This window comes from Pyxicephalus adspersus, chromosome 4 (genome assembly GCF_032062135.1).
Source record: "Pyxicephalus adspersus chromosome 4, UCB_Pads_2.0, whole genome shotgun sequence".
In the NCBI taxonomy this organism is placed as follows: Eukaryota; Metazoa; Chordata; class Amphibia; order Anura; family Pyxicephalidae; genus Pyxicephalus; species Pyxicephalus adspersus.
The window spans coordinates 71087501-71112160 of NC_092861.1; the positions used below are offsets into that span (position 1 = coordinate 71087501).

Below are 24660 nucleotides of genomic sequence, written 5' to 3' on the forward strand. Positions count from 1 at the left end.
GTTTGTGTTAACAATTTAGTACTTTTGAGATTATGATAACATGATATAGCTTATATAAGACGTACATATACTTTGACATCTACTAATCATTGAGAAGAAGGACAATGACAACTTTTAGCAAACCTAAGTTACCTGCCACTCGTTCATGAAACGCAAGGAATGAGGCAAAATGGCATTGTTGAGGCAGAGCAGCAAAATTAGCTCTAAACATGTCTCGGATGGAAGGGTCAATGAGTGAGCTCCGGTTTCATTCATCCATTTATTTTCAAGCCTGGAAAGACACAAAAATTAAAAAATGTAATATGGCATTGGACTGCACTGAATTGAAATCAAGAAGAACATTTCCATAGATAACTATTGGGTTTGTAATTCATCAATAAACTCATGAACTACATACAAACATTTCAAGGTTTGCAGTATCAGCCTAAAAGCTTCCACTGGGAAATTTAGTGAGGACTGGTATAATTGTCACTGGCTCCCTGGTAGATTTCACATCCAAGTATATGAAGAATGCACTCCAGGGAGGAGAACTGGAGGTTCAGCTCACAGAATATTGTGGGTGCCACTAGGGAAATTGTTGCCAACGGCTGACATAGATAGCAACAGAAATCAGACAACAAATCTTATTATTTCTTGCTTTATTGAATGCAAAAATATAAACTTTTGGATTGATTTTGAATATACACATATATACAGTAATTACACACTTCACTGTGTGTTGAAATAATGAAATTGCAAAAATGTATTCATAATTAAGTCACATTATCTCCTTGTTTTCTCAGGATTACTAGTATGCTTTGTCCAGAAAGACAATGTGCTGATATACAGTACTTGTTATAAATACGATCCAATAGGCAAGACTGGATGGTACTGTGCACCAATGACTTTACCTGATCTTGGGTTGGGGTAGGGGGAGCTTACCAGAAATATTTTATACAATGGTATGGTTTTTCAAGAGCTGTACACATAGAATACCAGCATAATTTTTAGATAAACATTGTGTGTGTGTGTGTTTGGGGGGGTATGGTTTACCAAACTCTTACTGTCATCTAGTATCTATGGGTGACTTTGATCTCTGGACCTTAAGAATGTAAATTAACAAGAGAGCTCAATGGCTTTTAAAAAAGAGAAAAGCTATTGGTACCCTATTACATGAAAATGGGTTGGTGACATATCAAATTTTTTCATCATATCTAATCCAAGACAAATAAAAAATGTATGATGAACAGCTAAACAGAAACAGTCAGTCACTTAAGACAATATAAGAATATAAGACAAAGCAGAAGATAAACAACCAACTGAGAAAAGCTCAGCAACAATTCTGAAAATATTTAGGGTCAAATTAATAAAAAAGTATAAAGAAGAAAACAAATAGAAATATACAGCAGTGCTTGAAAGTTTCTAAACAGTTTAATAAATTTTAAATTAAGAATTTTTTATAAATGCGCCCTGAAACATCATCTGATTTTTAAACAAGTGCTAAATGTAAACAAAGAAAACCTAGTTAAACAAATGAAACAAAAATGATTATAGTTCATGTTTTTTTTTTGGAAAAAAAATGATCCAACATGTCTGTGCATGCCAAAAGTAAGTAAATTGTGCTTTTAGAATTTGGTGTGACCCTCTTGTTCAGCAAATGTTCTTAAGTCTTGCACATTGAAGAATTTTGGCACATTTCTCAATACAGAACAGCTTAAGGTCTTGAATTTTGGTGGGATTTCTTACATGAACTGCTTGCTTTAGGTCTTTCCAAAACGTTTCAAGTGGGTTAAGGTCAGGACCCTGACTTGGACATTCCAGAACAATTTTTTATTCTTCTTGGGTAGAACAACTTGTGTCACTAGATTCCACAGACTAGAGACCCACTGTCTCTTGAGATTCAGTTCAGAATTCATTGTTCCAATAATGATGGCAAGTCAACCACGCCAAGATGCACATCCAGATGGAGCAAAATAGGCTCCTACCAGGACACTTTCATCTTCATGTTTCAGACATGGGACAAAGTTATTAAGCTGGAAAGCAGTTCTGTTTTTGTTTCTCCAAATGTAACGCTCCTCATTTAGGCCAAAAAGTTCTACTTAGGCCATCCATCCACAAAACATTCCTTCTGGTTTTTCTACATGATCTTTAGCAAAATGAGGACGGTCAGCAATATTTTTGGGAGAGAGTAGTGGCTTTCTCCACACCATTGCTGTTAAGTATTTTATTGATGATGTATTCATGAACATCAATATTCCCCAGTGTGAGACAATTCTTGAGTTGCTTGGAAGTTACTCTGGCTTCCTTTGTAACTTCTCAGACTAAAGTACACTGCAGTTCGAGTTATCTCCCCCTAATTCTCGATCGCCTAGGCGGTCGAGAATGAATGGGAGCGCAAAGCCTCGGCTGGGGAGGTTCTTTGTTGTAGATGGAACAGGTGATGTTTGTTCTAAAATTAAATATACTTACCTGTCTGATGGCAATTTTTATTGACACTCACCTCCAATTTCATTCAGTCCCAGCAGCTCCACAGGATTCCAGGATATTTGAATTATCCTGGGATCTGCACAGCAACCTGAATGGGTAGCTTAGTGTACTTGGAAAAGAAGATTGCGAACAGGCAAATGAAAATGTTTTGTTGCAGAAGGGACATTGCTTACTGCCTACTCACAGGTTTTGAATGTGGAAGTAGAGTTCCACTGTAGCAACAAGTTTTTGTTAAAAGACCTGAACATACTGTTGAAGCAATCAACAGTTCAGTGGTAGTGAATATTTGCATGTACTTGGGATAGAATTTCTTACAAAGGACTCCTGTTGGTCCTCAAACTGACCCTGTAAAGTCCCACAGCTGATAGGTCGAAGAGATTGAACCTCACCCAATGTCAAATAGCTGCCATGAACTGGTCAGTAGAGGCTTTAACACCAATCCCATGTCATTACATAAATATGGTTCACTGACACACACTTGCATACCAGAAATCTTCAAGAAAAAGGCAATACCTGACAGTTTCCATTGACAATTTTTTTTCCTATAGGAAAATAATCACTCCTAAATAAAGTTAGTTGGATACATTTCCTAGATACAAATATTTACCACATATTTTTTCTAACTATAATCATCTTTATATTTACCATTCTTTTGCAAATAAAAAGCAACAAAAATAATAAGTCCCTTTTGTAAATGTAGTAAATATTTCTCATTTTGTTCTCAAAGGCATCTTGCTTTAGTATAACCCTTGAAATAAACACTTTTCCACAACTTTATGCTAGCCTTAGATAAATTAATATATATCACCAATAAATGCATAATTTTTCTAACCTAAACAAGTCCAGGATTCAAGTGCAAGACTGTTTAATTATATCATTATAGAGGCTTAGAAAGAAGTGCTGGATAAATGACATAGTACAGAAATCAAAGTATTGAACTGAATAGGTGTAAGTCGATTAACCACAATATATGAGCACAATTTCATCCCGGCATTTTTTTTTAATCACAAATTTAAACCTGCACAGTTATAGAGGCAAACGTTTACAGTGTATTAAAGATCGACAAATGTAAACCATTAGTTCCCATATTTAAAATAAAGGCTTACCACTGTTAAATAAAAATAGGCAAGGCAGTAAAATCAACATCTTGAAAAGAGTTTGACCTCTACTAGTTCCCTGGGATTCACCCTTTTCGAACACACACACACACACACACACCTGTGTTTTTCCAATTGAAAATGTTAAAGACCAAGAAGATCATAGAATGCGGGATAATTTTCACATGGATTATGTATTTTTATTACAATTTAGGTTTCTTTTCTGTTTCAATGAATTCTGTTTCAATGAATATACACCTTAGTATATTGAAAAACGTTTTACCGGCAAGTTATGTATCTGCCAACAATCTATCCAAAATGCTATATAGTACTTTGTAGCAAAATACTACATTGTATTTTGTAATCTGTCTAGAACCAAATGCCTACAAAATGTATTTAGGGAGCGAGGAAAAAGACAGATAATACAAGAAAGCAACTTTGTGTGATTTTATCTGAGCCTATCACCTACTTAACTATACAGGACAATTATTATCAAGCCTGGGGAGTTATGCACATTTAAAGAAATACTGAGGATTGTTATAACTCCAAAAGCGGAAAGCCCTTTATCTTTAAACACCAACAATAAAGTAAAAACACACTTGAATTGTTGGAACACAATGTGAGTACAAACCTTAGATACATAACTCTACATAATTATACATATACCTAACAATCTAATATCTCTACCATAACCCCACAGCAATTATTTAAAATGTTAACTAACTAACCAGTATGCTCTATGGGTTAAAAAAAGTCACAACAGTCTGGGGAACCCACCACAAACACAGTGAGAATATATGGGGCCTTTTCTAGGAACGAAACCTAACAAGACAAAACTATTAACCACTTGCAACTTACATCCATTTCTGCTATAGTTGGTGCTGTGTTATGCTGATCTACAGACAGTAAAGTAATAAAGTAGGTGTGCATGTAGGGTAAATAGTAGGGTTCAATAGTCATTGTATGTGAAGCAGCCACTTAAAGCTAGAACAAATTAAGGAAGCAATGTTTATCTATTTTCCTTAGAGGAATTCACAATTAACTAGATGTCATCTACTTAAGTGTAATTCTCTTCTTCAATTGTTCTGCAAAAATTATGTAGGACACAAATGACTCAAAACATGCCCAGTTATATTATGCTGTAACTCCTCATTAACATGGTTGCTTGCCAAGGAAAAATTATTGGTGTAATTCCCCAGCAGGATATAATTTGAAAAACTCCCAGCAGTGAACCAATATTCCTGGCTATTAAAAGTTGAACAAAATTATTCACATAGCAACTGAGTGGGTGGTGGTAGAAAAGAGCTTAGGTTTATGTTTTATTATTGCACTGGCTAGCGATGAACAGGCATGTTCTGGCACAAAAGGTTGCGTTGCTCTTACTTTGTGGTTATTAACACAATCCATCACAAACTGCTGCAGGTGTTAAGCTAACATTACTTCCAAACTTCTCTGCTAGATATTTAGGTGATATTGCTCAGTGATGCTGACTTCCCTTTAATATAGCAATATTCTGGTTGCATCCAGCAACTGAATTTCAAGTCAGCTTATGAAACAAAAAAAAACAAAACAAAACAAAAAAAAAAAACAGAGAAACCAAATCCTCCTCCTGGGTTATGATATCCACTATATTTTTCCTAAATACTTGTCTATGTGTCACTTCTTCCTTTTTCTGACATAGACATTGAGAGGAGCTCCAGGGTTTATGACTGATATGGAGCAAAACTTTTTTTCTGGAATCTTATGAAGTTCTATTGTGGGTCCTGAGTTCTGGAGGATTTGAAGAACTTTTAAGTTGAACAGTTTCCATTTCTAGACCCAGGTCTTGTCTTGGGTCTCCTTATTTGTCCTTAATGGTTATTAATCACAGCTGTCCACTATTTTGCAAGCTGAATAATATTGGGGTTGGCAAGGCTAACCTGTATGGCCTAATTGCACAGAAGTGCTACCACACATTGCTTATTAGAGTGCCCATGCTGACTTTTGTCCACCACCAAAAGTGGGTACAATGGGTATTGTTACAACTAGACCACACAACAATTGCAGAAGGTGACCTAATCTGTTACATCACACTTTTGTTTAGATCATATGGATTGCTGGGTGAGTGTATACCATTAACCTGGGAAAAAAAGATGGCATCCAGAAAAATGCAGGAAAGCACTAGAGACAGTGTGACTTAAAGGTTCTGTGGTCATGTGCCAGGTACTACAGGACACCTTTCAGAAATCTTGGGAAATCCATAGCTCAACAGGTCAGAATTGTTTAGATGGGGGACCTACAAAATATTAGGCAGACAATTTTAATGTTACAGCTGATTAGTATATTTCACTCATTACAAGTTTCCCTTGATACTATGAAGCACTAAATAAACATACATGTCAAAAAAGCATCATTCAATAAAAAACTGACCACTGCCCACTTTCAAGAGTCAGAAAAAACACATTGGTTTTAGCGTGTTATACAAAACTAAAGTGATAAAGCACTGAGCTTTATATACAAAAAAGTTATGTGAAACTTCTGTGAAGTTTGATAACTACAAAGATACAATAAACTTTACGCATGAGCAATTTTTATGGGAAATTTGCTGAAGTGTTGCAGGGAAATACCAACACTTACGGGGTTAGTCCTATTAATGACAAATCTGTGAACATTTAAAAGACTGGAGAACTTGAATATACCCCCTTCTTAATAATAAAAAAATATTTATGGTTTGATACTTTCTTTGCATTTCTCAATTTTGTTTGCCAGTAATGTGGTCTGTCCTGTGCTTATCTTTTCTTTGCACTGCTAAACATACAGGGAAAACAGTTTACATTTCTTAAGGGTTTAAATAAATAATCCCAAATCCCTATTGGCCTCGTTAAAGTAGCCTCATACAAATTTTCACTTGTATATGAACTGAAATAAAAGTGTCTACCTTGCAATTTGAGCTCCTGCTGACTCGTTTAGCCTTAAGGAAGTATTGAAATTCACGTTGCTCATTATTCCAGGCAGTTTTAAGCAGCCTATTGTGATAAATCATTGTGAGGGTTGTCAAATTAAAGATTCTTTAGAAACAAAAATAAACCCATTTCGAAAACATTCTTTTTTTTTTTTTTTTTTTAAGAATGCTCAAACTTTTAGGCAGAAGAGGCTTTTTGACAACACTGATGGCCATTGACTCGAAATAGAGCTCTTGAAAATTGATAGCAGAAATAGAATTGAGAACAGACCAATTCAAATGGTAATTTTTAGAAAGGCAAGCAGAAAACACACAATTACAAGTAAAACTGGCTTCTGCCCATTTTTTCCTGCTTGTTTTGATTTTTATTCATTATGGAGAAGTAAAATGCAGTGGAGGAAAATCTGAAAATATTAGCTATACAAGTAGGAAAAATGAAATGAAAGAAAAGAATACAGTAAATATGTGGAAGGCATAACTTGGTTATTTTTATGAGTCAATCCTAAACTTTACCAACAGTTTTTTCAGTGTTCAGCTTACATTTATAGAAACCTGATATCATCATATGTCACTTCTTTGTGGTGCCACGCTCACTGATGCAAAGAATGAACTACATTGTACTACTGTTCTTTCCTATGAATGAATTCACATAGGAGACTTCAGATATTGGTTCACTTACACTCCCTGATGGTGATGAAAGTTTTCATTGTTCAGAATGAAATATGTCACAAAAGATCAAATGGTGTAACTCTTGGCAAAACATCATGACATTTTGCACTATTACCTTAATAAACACTAACATTTTTTCCATAGGAGTTACAGAGCAACCAGAACAAACTGGGAATTGCAATCACTCCACTGTGTTCAAACTTTTTCTTGAACAGTTAGTTAATGATTAAACTTTTTTGCTCCAAAATGAGTTCTTGTGGAATATTTATTGGTTTGTCATTAAGAATATTTTTATATTACAATTTACTATCAAAAGCAGAAAAGTAATAATATAGGCTTATTAAACCACACTGAATGGGTCTTTGCTAGTCCTATACAAGATAACGGTAAACACAATAAAGCATTATTATTTTCATTCCACTTTTTTCTTCACTCGTGGAAGAATGGAGGACTTAGTGCAGCCAGGAATTCAAGACATTTTATTGATTAGTCCCCCAATAAATTCATTAAAATTTTATTGAATCTTATGTGTCAGTGATAACCATTGTCACTTGTGCTTTACTATCACCCTGTTGACAAAAATGCTTTACTGGCTGATCACTAGGTGAAATAAATAAAAGAGCCTGGAAAAAAAACAAAAAAAACAAATGCAACCAAACATCTAAGAATTGGTGGGCTGCAATATATCAAATGTTTGTGCTTTGGTTTACATTCACATTTTTATTCAACTCTCATAATAGGAGGGATGCAGCAGTATGTAATGAGTAAAGAAAAAAAGTGATATGACATATTAATGAATGTACTTACTCTGGATGACTTTTGTCAATGCATGGCATGTATAGTACCCGTGCACAATTCTGAACTTCTAAGGAATGTGAAGACTCTCTGGATGCATTTCCAGAAAAGAAATATGAATTATTTCTTCCAGATGGCGTTGATTCTACCAAAACTGTGTCAACATTCAGTAACCAGAGCTGTAAAAAATGGGTACAAATAATCCTTTATTAGATGATGAAAGATATATAATCATAGCCTAGGTTGGCCACCTAAATTTCAACCCCTGCATCGTTATAATTTGTGTTATAAAAACAATATACAGTTTTTATTAAATGTCTTTTTAAAATATGTTCAATGCTAACATTTTTATCACAAATTTATGTAATGAAAAAGAACCAAGGTAAATGACCCTCCACCTAGAAGCAACAGTATTTTTTTGGTTAGTTTTGGTTAGGCTGCCAATAAGCATGCAGGCAGTTATAGAATTTTTAATATGGTGGTATGGGGGCACAATGTAAAAAAAAGTGTTTCTTTTAAAATAAAGATTTCATTAAAGTAAACTAAAATTAAATTAAAAAAAAAAGTTTCACTTTAATGTAAAAAAAACACTTGTTTTTTATTATATTATATATGAATTATATTTTAATAAATTATTATAGCTATTATTATTATTAGAGTTATTATACTAAATGGTAATTTGTATGCATTGGGACAGCCATTCTTATCTTGCCTTTTCTACATAGGGAATCACAGACCTCGAACAAACATTCAGAAAGGGAAGTCTGAGCAATTTTCAACTAACAACAAAACTGAAAAGCTAATTGGAATACGGGTTTCACTAATCTTAATTTCAGTAAATTAAAACATGTTTTGTTGTTTTGGCATAAATTATTTTCCAGAATGGTTTTTACATTTTTTTTTAACACTTTATACATTGTAAATATATGTATAAAATATATGCTGACTTTTCAGTGTGACCAATTTAGCGGTTTGTTTGCTTATGTTTACACAGTTGTTCACAGAATTTACATTTTAAGATTCTCATCTAGTTAGATTGTATGACTACAAATTCATTGCAAACTATTTTATGTCTAGATTTGGGGCAGGTTCACCTTTCCAGTCTCTAAACCTTTCGCAACATAGAACTGAAAAGATAGAACAGCATAGAACTACCTAAAGAACCAGCATCTGCACATTTACTGAACCACTCACTGTCACCACCATTCATTCTCTAGGGGGCTGTCGTGTGTAGATATATACACACAAAAAATAAAAGTTAACACGTTAACATTCACATGTTAACCGAAAAAAAATAGTATATATATAACAGTCTACCTCAAGTGTATAGAAGATAAAAAAAAAAAAAAAAAAAAAAAAAAAAAAAAAAACAAAATCAATGCATTATATATTTGACCTTCATTGCCCAATGTTATAAACTCTGGAACAAACCTATGATTATTCCAACCCTAAACTAAGCTGAAAATGATGCTGGTACACCAGCACTAATAACCAATATGTGTGGTCCTCATCTCTGGTGCATACACCAAGTATTGTTTTCTATAGACAGACACCATCTTTAGCTGGAAGTTACCTAATTCCTGAAAGTAAGTATGATCCCAACTTCACATCCAATGCAAAGCTTGGGGAAAGGGGAAAGATGGTTTCAGGAACTGTTAAACCTGGAAGTGCATGTGGTGAGGAGGAATCGACCAAGTAAGACACAACACAACCCATTTTATTTGTTCACAAAATAACATTTACTCTTTAAAATATGTAAATCAGTTATTTTAATTAGAATAGGCAGTTGCAACCAAATCTTTGCTCAACCGCAGGCATGAAATTAAGCCTCATATTACTGTAGTTGTATTTCTGCTTATTTAAGCGGGTGTTAAACATAATCTATCTTCTAAACAGAACAGAAAACAAATTAAATCAAGACTTTTTAGTTTACTGAAATGCATGTATGCACATCCCCCCAAACACAATTAAAAGTATAGGAACATTATTCTCGCATTACCGTGGGTAATAATATTATAGAAGAATGATAAAACTATATAAAATGCAGGCAACATTTTCCGAGCAGAACATTTTAAAATACAACTTAAACAATTATCATACACGTACTGTGTTCTTTCCAAAAACAGTGGATAAGGGGTACAGTAAACAAAATCTCTATTATAAATTGATGAATGATTCTGAAACATTTAATTCACTTTATTTTTAATTAGTGCAACAGTAAATATATCCATTACATGGCGAAATTCTCATAAATCTTGGGGGATTTAAAAAAAGGGATTGTATAGTTTTTTTAACATATCACATGTGCTATTTCTGAGACGCACTAACTTTACACCACCACTGTCATCATAAATAATGGCAAACCCTCTAACTAAAATACATGTGATATTTTAGAGCTAAAAGAAGAAGAAGCATGATGCTCAGCACAGCAGATGGGCAATTAGAATAAGTAATATCTATTATTACTAAATTTAACAAATATCAGTAAAGAATAAATAATACAGATGCAAAACAATTAGTGTAGCGTATGTGCAGTGTTCATTCTTACATGTTGCATATGCAGCGGTAATAAAACCTGACCTCTGGTTTTCTAAAGTGCTGCCAACTCTAAACACACTTCTGATTCTGCCAAAGTTAGCTATATTACAGCTTCCCCAAGCTTATGTTTGTTTTCTGATAGGGCAACAGAGGGATAAGCAGGATGCTGGCGGTCTACATTACATAATAAAAAGGCTTTGTTTATTTGGCAAAGTTATACCCATAAGTTTTATGTGACCCAGGCTGTACACAAAACATTTTAACCTCCAATTTAGAACTAAGCCCAGCTCCAGTTTTAAAAAAGTCCCTTGCTAGTGGCTAATTTCAGACCTGTAGCTGACCTCAACTACTCTCCTAACTGCTCCTAACTGCTGTTACTTCTGGCTGCCTTTGAGCAGCTAGATTCTTCTATTGAAATAAATGCAACTGCATTTAACCTCAGCACACAGCAGTTTGAAAGCAGTTGCAAGACTGAGAAAGATCTCTCAAATGTCTAAAAACATTGAACCCCAGCAAACCGCAACCTAAACTGAATGACGCAGTGCATGAACTGTGGTTGAGGGGGAGCGGCAAACGGCAGCTGTTTGTAACCGAAAGTCTGAAACGGGCCGAAGTTCCCAGTGCAGTGATTTGCAGGGGGACGGCTTCCTGCTGATTGAAGCAAAAGTAGAGGTTACGTGTAAAACCTAGGCAGGAATTGACTGGTGTTGCTGGGCTCAGGAATTATTCTGGTGTCCTCCTCAGCCCCTTTTAGCCGCATGCACCACCCGGCACTTTTCAGTAACCACCCAGTTGTTTTTGGGTGGTTACTGAAGAGTTGGGTCACAATAAAGGGGCTGCCACCCACCTACAATTTCTTCCCACCAGCTTAAAAAAATTTCTGAGTTGAACACGGTGATGCCTAAGGCAAGTACTTGAAGACACATTTCTTTGTATTTGTGAAATGTATAGTTCATATAAGCTTTTAGCTTCCTGTAAAAACACCAGAAAACATACCAAAGCAAATGTATACAGGTTATTACTGTATCTTTGATGTTCACAAAAATAAATACTGTTTAATACAAGTTTTATATTCCTAAATACTGCAACCCAATGACAGTTGAAAGATATGAGCTATTTTGGATTTTTCTTTCTTTCTTAACAGGTGTGTGATGTAGTCATGGCCACTACGACTGCCAAATATGCACAAGGGAAACATATCCACAATGCAATTACCTTGCAATGCAGATGGGATTTTTAATCTCTCTGGGATGATAAATAGACTGTAACATATGGCTGCTTCATGGTGCCATAGCACTGAGGAAATTGTAGAATTAAATAAAGCTACAATATAAGTGAACAAGCTGGTACATACTGGGAAAAAGGAACAAAACAATATATAGAGATTATTAATGTACTCATTTACAGTATATTGTAGGAGCAAATACTGGAAGCTTTAATCCAATAGTAAGCAAAAAAATGATAATTCTCATTAATGTGTAAATTATTAATGGTAAAGATGAACTCATTACATCAGCCCCTATGCCATCAAGGCTTTACATGCCAATATCTTTAGTACCAGAATATTAGCTTACATTCTTATATCCTTACCCTGCCAACATAGAAGCTTTTGCAGTTGCTTTCAAGAGTTACTTAATTAAAATCTGAATTTTCTCAAAAGACACTGGACTGCAGTTGTTATAAAGACCAGAAAGTAATTTTCTTACTCGGTGCCCTGTACATGCGCTTTCTGCATCTCAGATTTCTGCACTGAAAATAGGGCCTGCTCAAAATATGGACAGTGCGCACGAAATATCCTAAATAGCATTTTAATTATCTATTACATTATGACAGGCCAAAGATATCTTCTCTGTAGCAGTGGTGGGCACCTTACACTTTGCCCTTTGGTCCATATGAAATATAAAGAGTGTAATAAAACATGCCTTACATGATCACTTTCTCTTTATTTACTTATTAGCTTATTTACTTATTTTTACACATAAAACTGTAGATCAACAATGATGTATACAGTGCAGAAATTCCTGGTGACCAGAAATCCTGTTTTAGCGGAGCTGACCCTCAATAAAATATATTGTGTGCTATATATTATTGTTCAATGAATATCTTAACTTCTCTTTGTACTTCCTTGGATGCCAATATAACTTGATCTCCAGGAGATGTTGCTCTTTAACACCAGTCAGTGGGTTTCCACTGCCAGTTACTGAACCAGGTAAAACTTGGAGTATTGGATCTTTAGTGTCTACAGATTCCTTGTACCAGGAATCTGTGTTCATCAGACTTGGTCTCCGAAGTTCTCCTAATTTAAACCTTATCACTTCTAGAGTAGAGTTGGGTATTTCTAATATACACAGAAGATACCCCAAGTACCTACACAGCCAAAAGGTACACAGATGGCGTTTGGTAACAGGGAATAATGTATTTTTCCCACTACAATTTAAAATTGCTCATCCTTCCAGAATTTGGACTTGTGGAAATGTTTTTGCAGTATACCATTTGAGGAGTTTTACCCTCCTTTGTCCTAGTGATCAAAAGGGACAAAAAGGATAAAAACTTTACATTTTTTTATTACTGGAACAGGAAAACCTACCCTCTTTTTTGGGGGGAATATCTTGCTCAATAGAGACAACAATGAAAAAAAAAAACAGGTGTTTAACCAAAAAAAGGCTTAAGATATATATTAAGCATAAAGTGCCAGTCAGGATGATGTATACAGTATTTGAAAACGCTGTACAAAATAAAGAATACATAAAATGATTACATCTTTGTAATGTAAAACAACACTTAACACTAATAATATTGTTCTAAAAATAAATAATTGTGTGAAGGAGCACTTTTATCTTACCAGCAAGAAAAGTTTGCCATCCTGTCCTTGAACACAAAACCTGAAAGTGCTTCTGGTTGATGAGAATTCCAGGAGAATCTGGACAATCATACTTTCCACAAACCGATTCCTGTTGGAAATAAAGATCAGTCTTCACAGCATGTGTCCATGTTAACTATCATTGAAAAGACAGGCAGCTAATGGTAACTGGTCATTAGGACAAAACAGAACCTACGCATTATCCATTTTCCTTTATGTGCTGTCAGCACCCTACTGAATAGACTAGAAGCCTCTCTGGTCAGGGATAGTTACCAGATAATGAAGCAGACCACGTCCTATATCATTTTCAATTTCTAAAACTCAGGGAATTCTTATGTTCAGAGCACTATTTTATGTGCAAGTTACTTTTACAGCAAAAATGTCCATGAATGAGGGGAATACATGCTTTTTTATATTTCACATATTTAAATAGGAATGAATAACCTGACCAAGTTTTCTTTGTGTAAAAACTAATAAATCACACCTATTATAAAGTTAAATATTATCATATATTTCTTTTTTTTTTAATCACATTTTTGTATTGTGGTTTGGTTTACGTTGCAGAAAAGTAAAAATACCAAAAATTATTTTTTTCCAGCAAGAAAAAAAAAAAAAAAGATTAGTTTTTTTAGTTTTCATGCCTATGCTTAAAAAACTCTTTGGTCATTTGCCAAGATTAAAGTCAAATTTTTTTGTCTATTACATATTTTTTTTTTTTTGCAGTGTCACATTGCCTTTAAATTCACCTAATAATTTCCATAATCCTCTCTTTGTGTAACTTGAAAACCCCTACCCTCACCACCATCACCACCAAAATCCCTTAGTCTTAAGGGGAACAAACACATATAAGAAGTTTAAAAATGAGTTTTAACAAAAATGACAAAGGTTATAAAGATTTGGGTCATCTTATTGAATGACTATGAATAATGCTGAGCTATTATATCTCTGATAATTTAGACTTCATCTTAGTTGCACTTTAACCACTGAACAACAAATTTACAAAAGATTTACACTGTAATCTTTACACTATACTATGATTTTTATTAGTACCTAGTGGCTGAAGTGAAACCAAAAGAAAAGCGTAATATTAAAACTGTTTTCAGTGTAATTATTTATGTCGTTTTTAATTGTTATAATTATAGCAATATCAACACTTTATTATTCTCTACCCAGACAGTACAATTACAGTTAATTACAAATGTTTGTTGTGGTAGTAAAGTATTACTTTTATGAAACAAATGGTCTTAGAACCTTGATACAAAAATGTAATATGTTATAGCATACATTTACCTTGTAATCATGGTGTATGCATGAAGTGATGGTCGAATCATTATTTCAGTAAAATAGTACCGGATAACATCTAAAATACAAAATGAAAAAATTAGTATATTAAAAATATAATGTATCGCCAATACAAGAAAGAATAAATAGGAAACATTTAGAAAAAAATGGTATTGAAATGTATTTACTGTATGTGTCATATTCTACCTGAATGAGTGCTGATAATAGTGACTTTGATATTGTTGTGTGTCCATGCAAGCCATGGTAAGACATAAATATTCAGAAATGTTATGGCCTCTCTACTGAATAGCCCTATGGTAGTTATGTATTCCGTTGCTCCCCTAAGGCTATGTTCAGACTGGTGGTGAGGTTGCAGTGTGGTTACTGCTTCCTCATACCAGGGAACTGCTGCCTCGGGGGAGATGCTACGTGTAAGCATTTATACACCACATTATGTGATGCCAAAGGTACAACTCAATTGTTCTATGGTTTCTCCTTCCTATTAAACTAAACTTTACATTTACTTTTATTCTTTTAAAAATACTGTAAATCCAATAAAAATAAAATATCAAAAAAGTATTTCTGTTTTGCAATACAATAAAATCAAGAGATTAACTGAAATGCAATGGTTTTGCTTTTTTTTCTTCTTCTATAGCGGAGTCTCTTTAAAAAAGAACAACCCTGCCTTATTGACATATCAAAACATATGTAGAAACAAAGTAAAAATAAAAGTCCTCACTTTAGAACTAGTACAGTAAAATGTTTAGCGAAACTCAACAAAGCAAATTCAGAACTTTTAGACATTCCCTCTAATGTGTTTTGTGCTCCGTAGAGCTTAATCACAGAGTGAAAAGCAGTTATAACGGGGTGGTGAAATTTCTCTGGGGGAGGTATCGTGGAAGCTAAGGGATTTATATTTAAATCAGATAACATTTTTTAATAATTTTTCTACATACACAAGATCATTTCAATTAACTGATAATGAAACCAGCACTTTTTTAAAATGTAAGAAATTGGAAACAAACTGCTCTTGTTGGTAAATACAGATTTGTCTATATAATGCGAAAAGAGCACAATAAAGAAATTGACAGATTTACTGGAAATATAATCTGGGTCAGCAATGCCCTTGACAATGAGAGTAAGTACCTAATCGCTTCATTCAAAATTCAATGCACTGATCAATCATTCCAGCTAAACTCTCCTGGGTTTAATTTAGAAATAATGAGCCGTTTAGAAAAGTTATACAATGTACAGAAAAGGCTGCTTTTTTCCAAGGTAGAACATAAAAAATAGAAGGAGCAGCATAACGTGGTGTCACAGCAGTTTGAAAACTTAGCTTATCTTTGTTGTACAATAGAGCACGTTATGTAGTAGACTGCTAAGTGTCGCCATAAAACAAAGCAAAATGTCTTTGGAATCTTTTATTGTCAGGCTGGTATTAGGATTGCTGCTGTTTTACATACCTGATGACACTGTCTCTCCCAGTATTGCTTTGCAACGCTTGCAAACGACTTTGGTATTTTCCTTTGATTTCTGTAAGGCAGAAAAATGTCATTTAAATGTCACGTTACACCTTTGGTAAAAAATGTATAATTTTTATACCATCTCTGGAGGGTAGCCTGAACTTTATTTGGCTCTTCCTTTAATGTTGACTTTCAGCTACATCTGTCTTCCTGAGAGTGCACATACCCAAGCTTGCCATATTACACTTACATATTACTACACACAGTATTTATATAGCGCCAACATATTACGCAGCGCTTTACAAAGTCCATAGTCATGTAACTAGCTGTCCCTTAAAGGGAGTCACAATCTAATGTACCTACCTTAGTCATATGTCTTTATAGTCAGCTTGGGGGAAGCCAATTAACCTAAATGCATGTTTTTGGGATGTTGGAGGAAACCGGAGTAACTGCAGGAAAAATATGCAAACACGGGAGAACCTACAAACTCCATGCAAATAGTGTCCTGGCCGAGATTTGAACCTGGAACCTAGGACAGAATGCTAAACACTAAGCCACTGTGCTGTCAGAGTGTGCTTTTAACATCTTGCCAAAATGCTAAAAGTACTGAAATCCTACAGAAGGACACATTGTGCTGACTGTATTTACTAGAAACTGTTACTCTAGACACAAGACCGAGAATTTTTAGAATAATCAATAAAAAGGATTTTTTTTAGCATAAGACAAGCCACACCAGCAGATGTTTAAAACTTAGACAAAGTCGTAGGCCAACCTTGAAATTTATTGAAAAAATTGAGGAAATTTTTCCCTCTCATTAGATATAAACCCTTTTTATATGGAAACAAAGAGGTTTTGCTTCACATTCAATCTGGAACAAGCTTATATTAGAAAAAGCGGCATAAACATTTTTTTTTTAATTTTATTTTTTAGGAAAAAAATGTTATGTTTCTTTCTCTATTTGTAGCCTTCTGAGTTAAATTTCAATAGTAACCTTTTTGCACAGGCTAACAATAATAATTACCAATATTCTTCTATGAAAATCCAACCATTCAAGTCCATTCCTTGGAGTAGCAAGGAAAAGTACAGCTGAAGGGGAGTGCTAGAAATGCCAGACGGGGCCAATGCGGAGCCATATCCTTTTCCTTGATGCCTGGAACTGTAGTAGTGGCGCTATTTCAATGCAGCGGTGGGCCAGCTGCAGTTCATATTTAGGATTTCTTTGGGGGCCAAAAAAATGGACGTTGGGGGCCAGATTTGGCCAGTTTGATACCCCTATTACGCAATAAACTAGGCTCTAAGTTAGCGAAACACCTAAATTCTAAATCTTCAAATTGTATATCATTCAGACTCCGCCTTACTAACCACTCTACCACAGCCAACCTAGTCACTATTGTAGAACAATTTAAAATTATCCTTTAACTGAAACCCCTCCAAACTTTCAGCCAATACTTGTCAATAAGTTATTTAAACATCAATTTACACATTAAAACCCAACAGAAAGCCAGGTCCAAATGGTTACTCCGCCTCCTATTATAAACATTTTTCAGACTTTTGGACCCTCATTTGGTCATTTTTTTTCATTCACTTATCATCCTTAACATCCTAAAACATCTCTTATGGTTCATATGGTTATGCTCCCTATACCAGATTCTCTTGACCCACAAAACTTAAAACTAATGTCCTAATTTTTTTGGATGTGGATATAAAAATCTTAACTAAAACCTTGGCGACCACATTAAATAAGTTTTATAATCTTTTATTCATGAAGACCAAGTTAGGTTTGTCCTTGCAAGACAAGCAACGGGCAAGTACATAAAAAATGATTAGCTTAATTCAGTTAGTACATTAAAGGAAAATACCTAGCATGTTATTAGAATTAGATATTCATAAAGCCTTTGACTACATGTCCTGGGAGTTTCTATTTTTTATTTTACCTAAATGGGGCTTTAAAGCTAAACCATGTTCTAGCTAAGTGCTTATTAATCAACTTCCTCAGCACATATTATTATTTCTAGTCAGTATTTTTATAGCGCCAACATATTACAAAGTCCATAGTCGTGTCACTAACTGTCCCTCAAAGGGGCTCACAATCTAATGTCCATACCATAGTCATATGTCTTTTTAATACAGTCCTCCGGAGTACCTTCCTTCTTCCATTGAACAGTTCTACCATTTTATTGGGCTCCCCACCATGATTACTTGGGCATTAAACTCACCCATACATATGAAACACTTTACTCCCCCAATTTTTAGCACCGGTTTAAAAGTATTACTTAAGAACTTTGCTTTCAAAATGGGGTTATCTTCTGATAGCATGGTTAGGTAGAGTAAACTCAGTTAAGATGACTTTTCTTGCTAGGTAATTTATTTTTTTTCCTGGACTCTCCGGAATCAGGTTCCATCACAGATCTTTCATTTATTCCACCTCTTACTTCCCTTTTTGCTGTGCCTTCCTTTTCAAGGAACGTTGAGAAACCAAGAATTGCACAAAAGATTATGTTTGTTTACAAAATACATGGGGATTTGGGGATTCCCAATTTTTTAAGTATTACCATGCAGCATATAGGGTACTTCTCTTTTTGCTGGGATAGTAGCAACCTTTTGGGTGCAACTGGAATCACAACTGCAACCCAATTGATATCTGAATACTTCCTTGTCTTCCAACCAAAAGCCTGCTCTTCCATTATAAGTGGTCACCTCAGAGATTTTAGGATCAGATTAAATATTCTTGTGGCTTCCTGTTGCCTCACCTACCATTACTTCCAATCAAATATATCTTTTTGTTCCTTAGATATTTACAGCTAAGGCTTTGGATTTCGCCTCTCATACATACCAGAGCTTATGGTTAAATTAACATTTTGGAACAATCTGCTTGTGGACACCTTCCCAAACATATTCCCATATTTTATTTAGACCCTAATGAAAATACAATCCAATTTAAACTTTTTTGACCAGCCGGGGCTTTTTGCATAAAGGGACTTGTGAAAAGTTTCTTCTGCATTAAGCATTCTTACCTGCCTGATTGCTCTCTTCTTCTGTCTAAATCAGTGAGCTATGCATGTGCAGCTCAGTATTGGTGGGATACTCTGCCCATCCAAGCTTAGTAGTTGCAGGGATTGAATAAACCTTACATTACCCTGGACAATCAAAATGGTTGAGGATCAGAACGAGGAAGAGAAGAAGGAAGATGGCGGCACTCGCAATGGACAGGTGAGTATGAATAGGGTTTTGTTCCACTTTCATTTTTTGTTAATCATTACCTGAACAGTTGATAAACAGCCATCAAGGGAACAGATTTAACACATGGAAGAGAAGCCCTACCTCTACGAAGATGATTGCCATTATACAGACACAAAATATGAAGAGAAAAAAAAAAAGCTAAAATGTATAGAAAACACAACAAATCACAAATGAAATGTAGGTACAAGAACCTAAGCACAACAACCGACATTCCGCTGCTTTAATTAGAATGTTTTTAGAAACCAAGTAATGTTGGTAACAGGAAAACAGAGTCTCCTGTTTGTTAGGATTGCAGATATATAGTAAGCAGTGTGCGTTACTTAATCCGGCGCTAGTCCAAAAATAACACCAATGGTCAAAATGATGGATGAAAGTTTCAGCAGATGCACTCTAATGCCCTGATGCCTGCCTGACACAGTTATGTTTTTACAACATCAGTCTCTGTTTCCTTGAATGTAAAAGCTCTGGAAGCAAAGACATTATACCAGGACTGCCAAGAACCATACCATTTCTGGGAAAATGTTTGATCAGCACTAAACAAGCCTAAGCAAAAAATAAAAACAGTTTCTGCTATACACTGTGAAATTAGAAATTTATGAAAAGAATGCTAGCATCTTTTAACAACCTTCACCTTCCATATACATTCATTTTGTGTATCCCAATTTCTCCTTGTTTCATATATTTCACATTACAGAAAGGTTCTGGTTGACATCTGCTATCAGCAGAGGTTCAATACAAATGTACGTATTTTCTAACCCAGTGGATTCACTGTGACAGAAGCGCATCTCTTAAACGGTCCACTAATGCTACAGCTGGTGTGCCATACAGGTTAGTGCTTCATGCAAGAGCATTCATGTCAAGCTCCAATCTCTGCTGCTGTACAAACAGCTGAACTTGAATAAAGTGTAACTTAAAATGTAAAGATTTAAATGTTAAATCCTAAATTCAAAAAATCCAAATTGTACAACCGTTACTTGGTAATAAGGAAAAAAACAATACCAAACGGAGAAAAAACTTCAAGCTGTTTGTAAGAACAAATAGATCTTAAATGATTATGACTATGATAACCATAAAGGCACGGCCATCTGTGTAAACAGATTTACACTTTAAAGTTGAATCTTAATCTGTTAATATTTTGCCTTTCTTGGTCACTCATTTTTCCACTTATCAATATGCTTTTTTAGACACAGTGACATCATCACTTTGTTTCTGTGCTCCTCAGTACAATGAAGGCATGTCATGGCTGGTGGGAATGGCTGGCAAGAAGCTGGAAGTGCATCAAGCAAAAAATGAAGTGGACACTTGCTGCATTCGGCTGTAGCAGTGAATATTCAAGGAAGAGGTACTTGCTGCAGTGGGCACAGGGGCGGTGAACATGCACTTAAGGAAGGGTTTTGCGATCTCATGGATTATGCTCTTTCAAGGACTTACATTCACATCACAGAGGTTTAAGTAAATTCTGGACATGACAGGAATTCTAAACGTGACATGAATATACCGTTGTATAAACATCAAACTGGTAACTTATCAGGGTTAATCTTGCTTTAGTAACTAAAGCCTTGTAATCAATCCATGCACTGTCTTATTCCATTCTAGTTAAAAAGCAGAACATATTGGTAGCAGCAGGGCTGACTATAAACTATGACTTTTACATTAAGATATGATCTTATGAAACATAATATTGTAAGAAAAAATTAATAGCCCACTTCAAATCACTCACAAACCACAATTTGATAAAAGCACTTGGAAACAGTAGCTGAAAAAAATAAAAGATTAAAAGCCCACTCCTGTCTGATCTAAACTCATTTGAGATAATAAAGTTATACTGGGCAATATAAATGTACCAATTAGTTGATGTCATTAACACTAATAACTTACTGAGACATTAGCATCAACTGGATGAGGAACAGCTGACATCTCATTAGTCTCTCCAGGGGGGTCTGAGATATTTGCTTTATTCACCAAAAGGAATGTATCTCCCAGAAAGCAGTCGTTAACCTTGGGCAGACAACGTCGATTGGCAAAGGGATCAGGGTGGCAGCACCATTCTTCAACCAAAGAGCTCCAGTTTTCAGTGGGTAAAGGAAGTACTCGGAGAAACTGTCTGGAACAAAACCAGAAAAAAGCAGTCAACATTTTATATAACATACAATGAAATCATTATGAAAACCTAAATGATCAAGTTACATTACATTTTACACTATTTTGTTTTCACAAAAATAAACCGTACCATACATATTCAAGTGACTATTACATTTAAATACATTTTATAATTTCAGACCTTTTCTTTATTTAGGTATTTTACAATTCATTGGAGCTTTTTATTTATTTCCAATTTATACAATAATAATACTAAAATTTAGGAAAGTAAGAACACCAAAAGTCACAGTAAACTAATTGTTAGTGATAACTTTTAGTGACAGTAGCATGAACAAGTGATGTACAGACAGCGTGCACTGTTCTAAGGAGGAGAGAGAAAGAGTATGAGTTATCACACTGCTCCCCTCCCAGTAATCAACAATAAGGAGATAGCTCTAAAATTTGTAGATTTTTCATAAAATCTAGTATCTGTACAAAGCTTCTCCTACAGATACATATACACTTGTATACTTCTAGTAGTGGTAAATAAAATTATCCTTAAAAAAATTAGCCATACCTATTAAACATACAAAATTAATGACACATATCAGTGGACACATTTGTACTCACATATCCACATACAAAATACAAAAACTTTTTTTTGCTATTTTGAGAAAGATCTATAATGCTATAATAATACACAACAAATCAATATAGCAAAGCAAGAACCAATCTTTCTTTATGACTCACAAAAAACAACTCTCTGTAGCAAGAATTTAAATTGAAACAAAACTTCACTAAGGGATCATAATCAAACTTATTTTTTCCCAAAGGTTTGGTATCCCCTAAGGATCTTTTAAGTATAATTTAGGATCTACAATACAGTATTTAGCCTGTGAGATTCTAAATAATCACACTGTGTCATGGATACAAACTGTAACATATATATCTGTCTCTAAGTAATAGTAATTAGGGGGAGCATCTCAACTATCTTAGACATTGCTTCCTGCAGCCCTTTCAGTAGATTTTTAAAACCCATCCAGAACTCTCCTTTGTCCTGGTACCGCTGAGCTCAGGTGTAGCTTCAGGTGACCATCAAATAAGCCCCTGGTTAACTCCTAACAAATTTATTTTGTAAAGAAATATTACAGTATGTTACAACGATTTCCTATTTCATAGATAGATAGATAGATTGTTTTAAAAATGTACTTAACATTTTGTAACTAGAACAGATGTTTCGATTTACTTTCTTTCTTACACTATTACTTTACTGCTGCCAAACACACACACACACACACACACGTAGTCCCCAAGCTAAGAACATCCGACATACAGACGACTCCTAGATACTAACAGCGCTTTCCTTCATGTGCAGGAAGGAGGCTTGATGGGGGCAGTTTGTATGACTTGAAGAAGAAATCTTTTGCTAAACACAGCTGAGACTGAGCCCTTCTGCAATATCTTGTAACTCTTTAACCACCTGGGCTTTCACTGATGTCTGGATTTCTGTACCAAAAGTAGTACACTGTTTTTCATGAATTTTTTTTTTTTTTAAATTGTAGACCTGTAACTTACAGAAATATGTCCGAATAAGGGTCCAGTAGATATCCTGAATATAATAAAGTTTGAAACACACAATCATGTAAAAAAAATAAAAAATTAACTTGGTTATTAAAATTAAATAAAAAAATTGGATTGGATACAGGACTTTGTATTGAATCCAATACAAAATATTTGAATTTCCCGCTATGACCCCCGTCGATGGGCATATGTACTGACATCATCAGGAATCATCGAGGGATGCATACACGAATGCCGGGTGTTCTAAATCTTCTACTTCACGTACTTCCACGCGAAAAGGAAAAAGAAAAAAAAAACAAAACATTTTTTGTATGGAAATTTATTTTAGATTGTAGGCTATAATTCTTAGGCATAACTCACCGAAATATGTTCAAAATTTAATAAATTTAATAATAAACTTTAAAAAAAAATTTATAAAAAATATTATAAAAAGAAAAAAAAAAAAAAACATTTTTTGCATGGAAATTTATTTTAGATTGTAGGCTTTAATTCTTAGGCATAACTCACCGAAATATGTTCAAAATTTAATAAATTTAATAATAAGCTGTACAAAAAAATTTATATAACTTAAAAAAAAAAATCTTTAAAAAAAAAAAGTGTATAATGTAATGTAACTGTACAGTAGCTTGTATATTATATACCGTATTTTTCGGCGTATAAGACGCACTTTTTCTTCCCCAAAACTGGGGGGGAAAAGTGGGTGCGTCCTATACGGCGAATGCAAGTTTTCCAGGCGCGGGTTAACCACCCAGGTGGTTAGTGACCAAGACAAACTCTGCAGTCGTTTCTTTTTGGATATCAAAGCACAGCTTGCTCCAGAAGTTAATGAATGTCTAGGCTCCATAAGGATTTTTTTTCTTGCTTGGTTTGTGATTAACTCACTGTGAAGATTTTATACAGTAACTGACAGCACACCACGAGACAAACATCTGTCCTAATTGCATTCATAAAAATACATATATATATATATATATATATATATATATATATATATATATATCTACCTACCAAGAAAGTATTTTTTTTTTCAGTACTTTAAAACATTTGACCTTGTACATTTGTACTGGGAAAAAAAATAATTTACAACTACAATACAGAGAAGAAAAAACCTACTCTAAGTACTCAGTAATGCATCCTTAATTATGGTAACAGTTGAAATTTCTCTACCTGGACAAAAACGTATCTTGCTTTGTGACAATTTGGCTCCTTCATGCTGTACCTGATACAGTCCCTTTCTGAGAGGTATTTGGGCTTTCTCAATTATCTGTCAAGACTACTGCACTAAGCAAATGGATATGGTGGAATGACTATCACCTGTTTTAAGGGATAAGAAACCTTTTTTCTCCAAAAACCTCTAATATTACAGTAGCATTAGTAATAGTTGGAGCTAAAACCAATTACATACAAACATTTCCCATACATCACTGGTGTCATTTATGTAGGTGCTGCTCTGATTGATGAGAGCTCACTATTTTAGTGGTTTATACAGAGTGGCTGAGAGTTATGACTACACATAAAAATTCCAGTCATTTAATCTACAGCCCTACATTTTTAACTTGTAATTACATTAGAATCCAAAAGTGACATCTGGTGACAGGGATTTACAGATTCAAGTGATAAATAACTGCAAGAAAAGTGCTAAGGGAGAAC

The 24660-nt window shown here is 34.6% G+C and overlaps 1 protein-coding gene across 1 annotated transcript in view; it reads right to left on the reverse strand.

The window, feature by feature from the left end:
* UBE3D (ubiquitin protein ligase E3D) overlaps positions 1–24660 on the reverse strand; it is an 80942-nt gene that overhangs the window by 27002 nt on the left and 29280 nt on the right. The window contains exons 4-9 of the mRNA XM_072408571.1: positions 21229–21454; positions 16111–16180; positions 14657–14726; positions 13349–13457; positions 7981–8147; positions 133–271 (exon numbers count right to left, since the gene is read on the reverse strand). Of these exons, the coding sequence (XP_072264672.1) occupies positions 133–271; positions 7981–8147; positions 13349–13457; positions 14657–14726; positions 16111–16180; positions 21229–21454 (781 nt within the window). The remainder of the gene's footprint in view (positions 1–132; positions 272–7980; positions 8148–13348; positions 13458–14656; positions 14727–16110; positions 16181–21228; positions 21455–24660) is intronic.